Below are 9108 nucleotides of genomic sequence, written 5' to 3' on the forward strand. Positions count from 1 at the left end.
TGATATAATATATCTGCTTGCTCTGGGATTTTCTGAGTGCAGGGATATAATTGTTGATAAGATATAGTTGTGATATAATATATCTGCTTGTTCTGGGATTTTTCTGAGTGCAGGATTTTTATCTAGATATGAATTAATTTATCCTTGGTTATCAGGCATGACCATAAGTTTGCCAGGACGCTTTAGCGTTCTTGAAATTGATTGTGTAGGGTCCGGATGGGTCCGGATCCCTATTTCTCTATCTGCTTTGTTTGAAAGTTGATCTTACTAAGCGTTTTCGCTAACCTAGTTGTTTCATGTTGTAGGTAAGGGCAAGGGCAGGGCAGAGCAGTGAGCGCTGGAGTCTTCCTTGCAAATGTACATGTGGACCGACCTTTTGGGAAGCCTTTTTATTTTTGGAAATATTGTGTAATTTTCCTAAACTAGGCTCACTCTAATCTTTATAAAACATGTTTGTTACTAAATGTTAAGTATGGCCATACGACTTTTTAAAAAGTTTTTTTTCTATGGGTTTTTGAGACATTTTGTTAAATGAAAACATTTATATTTCCGCATTATCGAGTCTTGAAAATCCGGGTCGTTACATAATTGACCTGGGAAATTACCTACAACATTAACACCCTCATTCTCTCCCTCAAATAAAGTAGGGCAAGTATCAATAGCATGCCCCACAACCTGACAGATTCCACATGGTCGCACCTGTTGGCCTAAAGCAAGTTATTGTACCACTGCAGTTAATTGAGCCAATTGTTGACCAAGCTAATTAGCATTAGAGTGCTCACTTCATTAGCTGATTTGAGTGGCAGAGTAGGATCTTGGCGAATGCCAAATTGTTGTGAGTTAGCAGCCATATTAGAAATCAAGCTCCTGGCTGCAGCAGGAGTCTTATCAACTAGTGCACCCCCACTGGCTGCATCAATTATACTCTTATCCAGCGATTGTAATCCTTCATAAAATCACTGTATGAGGAGTTGTTCACTTATCTGATGATGAGGGCAACTAGCACACAACCACTTAAATCTCTCCCAATATTCATACAATGACTCCCTCGAATATTGCCTTATACCGCAGATATCTTTTCTTATGCTTCCAACTATAGATGCTGGAAAATATCGTTCCAGGAACGTAGTCTTCATACCATTCCAGGTTTCAACAATATTAGGTGGAAGATAGTACAACCACTCTTTAGCTGCATCATTCAGGGAGAAAGGAAAAGCTTGCAGCTTATTTTGTTCTTCAGTCACTATAGCAGGTTTCATACTAGAACAAACAATATGAAACTCCTTCAAATGTTTATTCAGGTCCTCACCAGGCAACCCATGGAAAGAAGGCAATAAGTGGATGAGGCCCGAATTCAACTCAAAGTTAACATCCAAAGGTGGATACTGGATGCAACGCGGTTATTGGTCAAGATCTGGCACTGCTAACCCTTTCAACGTCCTTTGCTGGGCCATTGTTCTATAGGATCGAACTCAATCGTCATAATCAAAGTCATTGTCATACGGTAATGGCTCTTTAACATACTCTGCACGTTGATAATGACGCTGAAAGAGTGGATTATCAGTGATAGTTCTGGAAGAGTGTGACGCGAACGATGCCTCAAGATAATCTTTAATCTTTTGTAGTCTATCTTGTGTATCGTCCTCACCAGACATATACACCTGACAATTCCACAGTAAACACTAATTAGTCGCAAACAAATAACTTTGAATAATAAAGAGAATAACAATAGTCCCCGACAACGGTGCCACAAATTTGATGTGTGTCGTATACCACAACAAATTAAACAATTATTTTTCTTCCAATACTTCAAATTATTTTAGTATAATAGCAAGTACAAGTCGAACTCACGAGGACTATCGTTCAATTTATTATTCAATAATTAGCACTAAGACTTAAAAGGGGATTTAGATTTTGAACTTAAAATTAAATAACATAAACTAGAAAGCAAATAAGGATTGATATTATGATATTAAGAAACAGTTAAAGGTTAATCTCCACCCTCAACAATTATTCCCAATCACTAATAATAAATATTATTCCAATTTATCAATTAAACTATTAGCCCCGCAGATAACGCTGAAGCAGAAAATTATCCCTATTACAAATAATCAAGGCGAATCGCTTAATCATTAACTCTTTTAGCCAAGAAATAAATCTATGAAGCATACAATCTATTTAACTTAGGTAAAGCATTAAGTCCTATGGAGACAAGTTAATCTAGGCAATAAATTAATGAAGCATATAATTCATTTAACCTATGTTCTATTTTTCAACACAATCAACAATTCTTTTGACATCACTATCAATTGCAATTTATCACTTACACTTAGAATCCTAAACTATTAGGTGAGTAGTAATTCTAAGATGACAATTGAATAATGTAAAACCTTAATTAGTTGGCCACCTAACAAGATATCACAAAATTCATAACATTCAATTGGAAAAATAGAAACAATTTAATATTGAGAGAAATTAAAGAATAATACTCATTATCAACAATCAAGAATTCATGTCTTGGGTTTTGAATTAACCCTTAACCTAAAAAGAACCTACTCCATAACAGTAATCATAATCACAAACATAATTATAATTAAGATTAAAGAGATTAAGGGAAGAAAAGAAACTAGATTGATAAACAATAGTGTTGTAGTGTTATAGTCTTCTTTCCACCCCTTTCTGAGTCTTTTTCTCTAAAAAACCGTAATAAAACTTAATCTCAAATTAACCTCAATAAATCTTTTATAGTCTCCTTTAAATTCTAGTTAAAATGTAATTAAAAATATAAAAACAACGTCGCAGGCCGCAGCCTGGAAAATGCATGTCGCGGCCTAAAGCAGAATATAGGAAAAACTGGCCACGCAGGCAACAGCCTGAAAAAACTGGGCAGTGGCCCAACTTCACTTTTCTTCACAGTAGGCAGCAGCCTACAAAATCTAAGCAGCGGCTTGTCTGGAACATAAAATCTAAAACATCAATTCCAATTAAAGTGTCGCGACCTGAATTTTATAGGTCACGACCTATCTTCAATTTCTTCATTTCTTGACCTTAGAAAGCTTGTACGCTGTCGCCACTTCAACATTTCAATCCCAAAAGCCTAGAATGCTCCTAAAACTTCATTTTAACCTCATCTCAATGAGTCTTTTTTTTTTTCCAACCTATGATTTATAAACTACACTTGCCATCAAAATGTCAGATTTATCATCATAAAATGCAATGTAGAAAATATGTTGTAGAGTCATGAAATTAAGTTAAAACTACTAAAAATGCTATCATAATACCATCAAAACATAGAAAAACTTAACAAATATTAATACAAAAATGACCTTATCATCGTCGCACTATAACATTGAGAAAATGTAGACTTTTGCCAGCGCAATTTTATGCAGCCAAAATGTTGACTTTTGCCAGTGTGATGTTGCGTCGACAAAGGCTATGACTTTTGTCGCCGCAAAATTGTGTTGGCAAAAGTGTTTTCCACTATTTTGTGGAAACATTCTTTCTTAATAAAAGGTACTTTTGCTAACACAATTTTGCGTCTATAGAAGGTACTTTTGCCAGGGTAGTTCATTTTGCGCCTAGAAAAGCCATTTTAGCGATAGACCTTCACCGTCAGCCTTTGCCGACGCAAAAATGCGTTGGCAAAGACAAAAGGGATTTTGTTGGCACAAAAACATGCTGGCAAAAACATTGTCTTTTGTAGTGATTTATTTTTAAAATTAGAATGCACCATATATAATATATAAATCAAAACATAAAAATTCCAAAATTTAAATTATTATAAAATGCTAAATTTAAAACTAATAAAGAACTTCAAATAATTTACTTCTCCTTTATTTGCACTAAAATAATTTACTTTTTAAGTGCATACAAATAACCTAAAATATATATAATTTGCAAAATAAAAAAAATACATATATATAAATGAGTTCATAAATATTAATGGTGTGAACAAATTATTTTTTTAATATTTATTTTATATATTTTGTTTAGTTGTCTTAATTTTAGACTTAAAAATTGTTAACTAAATACATGTAAAATTTTATTTATAATTGGTATAAAATTTATAATTTAAAAATATTAAATAAATTATGTAACTTAGTAGTTTAATTATGCAATTAAATAAAAAATGATAAAGTAACGGTAGCGTTCATCAACTATTAATAAAACAATTTTCTATTTATTTAATTAAAAATATGAAAACAAAATCCAAAATTATGTTAGGTAATATTAATTGTATTTTCTATTTTTTAAAATTTTAATTAAAATTTATTAAATTTTGAAAATAGAATTTTTTCAGTTTCAATTTTTTTTTTCTTCACTTCTTCAAATCAACACCTCATATTGTTAAACAAAAAATAAAAATAAAAATTATCAAACGCGTTTATTATTTTTTGTTTTTAAAAACAAAAAACAAAAATAATTACCAAACATATTTTTTTTAAAAAAAATAAAGAAATAAAAATAAAATAATATTTCTATTTTTATGTTTAAAAAATTCAAAAACAAAAATTTTACCAAAAAGACCCAACATAAATGAAATAATAAAACTCATTTTTACTCGTACATGTAACTTTTTGATAATTTATTCAATTTTAGTTGTTAATGATTTTATAATGTTGTAAAAAATGTATATAACTAACAAAGAAAAAATATACAATTATTTTAATATTTGGATTTTATCAATCACACTTTTTTTATTATATAAATTAAATTCTAATTGCAGTTTATGTAATTTGACTACTGGTATATATATTTATTTATATATATATCCCATGCTTCTATACTACTGGTAAATATGTGTATATATGCGATATTGTATATTGTGCCTGATTGGGTATGTTTGTTAATTGTTATCCTCTTTGTGTGGGTGTAGTTTCCAGGTGCCTGTTTGTGAATGATCAAACATACGGTATGTACTAAAAAGAAAAAATTGTGCCTATTAATGGGGTTATTCTTTACGTACGGACTTCTTCATTAATATTGTGGTTAAGTTTCCCTAGGTAAATCATTTGGCCTATATCTTTTCCCAAAAGATTATATAATATATCCAATCATTGCTGACTCATTGGGTAAGTTAGCTCTAGGTTAGATAATGGATTTGTATATGTATGGAATGAATGTGTTCCGTATTCAATCCCTCCTAAAATTCCTGTACTCAATGCCTTATCTTGATTTGAACTTTCTGTCATCAAATAATAATAGATGCACGTTGTTCTTTAACACCAATTAATGGGATTATTCTGCTTTTTTTTTTTAAGTAAGAATTATTCTTGTTGGTACATACATATTTCTTTCTCAATATTTAATATTTAATGTGGCTTATGTCATAAATAAAACATTCATTAATTTATTTGAAAATAAGGATAATCTTTTTTATTGTGTAGTGAACTGTTGCTTTACTGCTAAACACGTGAAGGAAAAGAACTACAGTAATAGCCTAGAAATAAGGCACATAAGCATTTTAAAAACGTCACGCCAATTCTCATTACTTCTAACACCATCGTTTCAAATCTTGCTGAATGTTACACCCTAGAAACAAAATCATTAAATAGCTTCCAACTTCACAAATTTGGTTCAAAATTAATAATCTTATAATGTCTATATGATCTAACTGATCATCATTCATCATTCTTAAAATCATGAAAACCCAATTCATCTCAACCACCCTCCTTCAACCAGCGAGTCTCCACGATAATCCTAATAATAATAATCACCGTGAGTTAATCAATGAACGACTCGAGTTGACTCCTTCTGATCTTCAACTCCTCAATGCTCATCACATCCAAAAGGGTCTTCTTTTTCATCAAAAGCCACCGCCCGATACCAACTTCGTACGCCAGTTACAAGCAACTCTATCTCGTACGTTAGATATTGTCTATCCTCTCGCCGGCCGACTCGTCATGACTAAAAACGACGACCAAACCGCTTGTTTTCACGTTGACTGTGACGGGGCCGGAGTCCTTTTTGTCCACGCCTTCATTGACGGTGTCACGGTGGCTGATATTCTCGACCCAGTCATTGTCCCAGACGGCATCGTTTACTCTCTTTTTTTATTTAACGGAGTTTTGAACTACGAAGCTGCCATTTCGAATCTACCTTTGGTGGCTGTCCAAGTAACTAAACTCGTCGATGGCTTCTTCGTCGCGTGCAGTGTAAACCATGCCGTCAGTGACGGCACGTTGTTTTGGAAATTCTTCAACGTTTGGTCGGAAATCTCATTCAACGGTAATAACAACTACGACTTCGTTTTGAGTAGAGATCGCCCTGACTACCTTGATCTCCCAATCCGAGTCCCCTTCTTCCATGATCATCATCAACCAACCTCTTCATCATTATCATCATTAGCTGATCTACAACAAATGATGATCCGTTTCTCCAAGGAAAGAATTGCTGAGCTCAAGAAAAAAGCCAACTCCGAGATGGGGTTCACCAATAACGAGATATCGTCCCTTCAAGCGCTCATGGCTCATCTTTGGATATTGGTGACACGTGGCAGGAATCTGAACGCCGACGAGGATGTCAGGTACATGGTAGCAGTGGGGCTGAGGTCAAGACTAGAGCCACCACTGCCAGAAGGGTACCTAGGAACCGCGGTTCAAGGTGTGACCGTACAATGCAAAGCAAGGGAGCTATTAAATCGTGGATTGGGCTGGGTGGCGGGGCAGATTAAACGAAAGATTAGTTCTATGACGGCCACAAATGCAAAAAAGATATGGGAGCTTTGGGTTGAGAGTCCTATGTCATTAGAATTCGAGAAACTACCGCCAAACACGGTGATCAGTGGCAGTTCTCCTCGGTTTAATGTTTATGGTAATGATTTTGGTTGGGGAAGACCGGTGGCAGTTCGAAGCGGCACGGGGAATAAGATTGACGGCAAGTTGACGCCGTTTCCAGGGGCTGAAGAAGGAAGTATTGACTTTGAAGTTTGTCTTTCGCCGGCTACAATTAAATACCTAACTGAGTTTATGGTGTAAGAGTGATGAAAAGTATATATATTTATATATCTTTATATGAATGAATATTATTTACTCTAAATGGCCAATAATTAAGCTTATAAATGTGCTGATCTTGATTAGTGAACATTTGTGCTCATTTTTACTATATGAATTATAATTCTCTACACGTACGGCTACTCTCCCTCTACTTCTTCCCTCTCTCTCGCTCTCATCGCCCTCTACGGCCTCCTTTTTGTGTTGTTGATCTGGTTGTTTTGTTTTTCTTTTAAGATTCAGTTGTTATCCTAATCTGACCTGTATTTCAAGTTCATTGGTGTAAGGTTTGACGGCAAGCTTAACGTAAATCTAGAAAACTTATACATGCATGACTAATATATGTAGTTACGTAAATTATGGCTGATTGCATGCCAAAATCATGTAACCCACAAAAAGGAAAATGTGCAAGGAAAAGCAGATAAAATTTTACAAATATCTTTTGTGAAACCTGAGGCTTTTTCAGGTTGAAAAAGTCAAATATGAATTGAAAAAAAAATAAATTTAAATTATATATTTGATCTTTTTTCCTTTTCTTCTCCCTCCCTCCCGAACCTTTCTCTTTCTTCTTCTTCTCTCTTTTTCTTTTTCTTTTCTTTCCTTTGTTTTCTCTCCAAACCAGCCACGGCAAGCTTCAGACCAGCCACCACCGGAGCACCATTTCTAACAGGTGTCGGAGCTGCAGCTTCCCTGACTGGCCACCACGACAACCCCGAAATTTGGTGACCATCGGAGCAAGGACGCGCATGTGCAATCACTCCGAAGTTTCGCCGTCGAAACTTTGAGGTGAGTTTCCGGCGAACTCCGACCACCGTTCGCCGAGTGGGTGGTACCGTTGGAATCAGCATCGTGAGAGGATCGTCGCCCACTAAGTCATTCCGGTTAACTTGCTATTTTTCTCCGGCGAGATTTTGGGTATCTTCGCCCTTTGGAAGCATTTTTCGGCGACACCGGAGGTCATTTGGGCGAAGGAGCTGTACTTTCGTGATGTACTCATCAAGAGGATCGTTTTGATATGTGCCATGCATATATTCGTCGACGTTTCCAGTACCGCTATTTGATACCGCCACCAACCACTATTGTGCACCGCTTGAGTGAGGTTCGGAACTTGATATTTTAAATATGGTCATATTATATGTCATTGGACACAATTTTGAATAAGGAAAGCTATGATGATAATCGCTTGCTCATTTGGTGCACGTAGAAAAAATGTGATATTAAAATCGGACTAAATCATTCTAAGATCATCGATAAGCTTAGAAGCGTTGCTTTGGGCTCGGATTAAATTCTAAAAAGGTAGGGACTCAACTAGACTATTGGACTCATTTTACTCGTATTAAATTGCATTCAACATATTCCAATTTTGATATTTATAAAATGTTTGAAAAATTAAAAACTTAACCTGCATGTTTTCTGATCTGCTCTGAGGGCACTGAGTGCCAAATAAATATTTTTGTTCACTTATTTATGCAGGTTATGATTTTTTGGGTTTATTCAAATGTAGCTGTTATGCTGTCCAATTTTCTAAAATATAAAGGGAATATGTTTCTTTCTTTTCATGTTTACCTGCATTTGGTTATACCGATGAGAGCCATAGTGATCATGATTGGTGCACGTTGTTGTTTCACGACCTAGTCTCTGTGTCATCATAGGTAGATCAGGTGTCCACTCACCTGTAGGTGTAAAGACCTAACATCTATATACAGGAAGTGTTCTGAGACTCCCCCTTGTGGTGGTTATCAGGTCCGGCTACCCAGTTTAGGATGTCGGATTTTCTATGGTGGGTAACGGGAACTAGGGATCTAGTGGACGGTGTGATGTGCACTTGTAGCTATGCTCTTATGATTATTTGTGGTTTCTCTATTTTGGTTTATACATGGTGATGTATGTTTTGTTTTCAAAGCTAACCATGCAGGGGTTGTATTAAACTTTTGGGTCCTATGTTATTAGTTGTTTTCCTACTGGGCTTTATAAGCTCACCCCTATCTCTCCCATTCCAGGAGCCTAGTGACGCGAACGTGGAAAATATGAATTATCGATGAAGCCAATGTGTTTAGCCTATTTCTATTTCGTGTCATTGTCTTATCTTTTGAGCATTATATATGTATTCGACTTC

General features: G+C 35.0%; 1 protein-coding gene and 1 non-coding gene across 2 annotated transcripts; both read left to right on the plus strand.

Annotated features, from left to right (window-relative positions):
* Nucleotides 1–981: 981 nt before the first annotated feature.
* LOC133833218 (small nucleolar RNA R71) lies at nucleotides 982–1088 on the plus strand. The gene has a single exon (XR_009892612.1). It is a non-coding gene; the product is annotated as a small nucleolar RNA R71 (small nucleolar RNA).
* A 4467-nt stretch (nucleotides 1089–5555) lies between these two features.
* On the plus strand, nucleotides 5556–7123 carry LOC133831172 (uncharacterized acetyltransferase At3g50280-like). The gene has a single exon (XM_062261376.1). It carries the CDS (start codon nucleotides 5643–5645, stop codon nucleotides 6975–6977), a length of 1335 nt encoding a protein of 444 aa, XP_062117360.1. The 5' UTR covers nucleotides 5556–5642; the 3' UTR covers nucleotides 6978–7123.
* The last annotated feature ends 1985 nt before the right edge of the window (nucleotides 7124–9108 follow it).

Source organism: Humulus lupulus, chromosome 4 (assembly GCF_963169125.1).
Source record: "Humulus lupulus chromosome 4, drHumLupu1.1, whole genome shotgun sequence".
NCBI classification, from domain to species: Eukaryota; Viridiplantae; Streptophyta; class Magnoliopsida; order Rosales; family Cannabaceae; genus Humulus; species Humulus lupulus.

Coding starts and splice junctions, on each gene's coding strand:
- LOC133831172 (XM_062261376.1), top strand. CDS start 5,643: ATGAAAACCCAATTCATCTCAACCACCCTCCTTCAACCAGCGAGTCTC.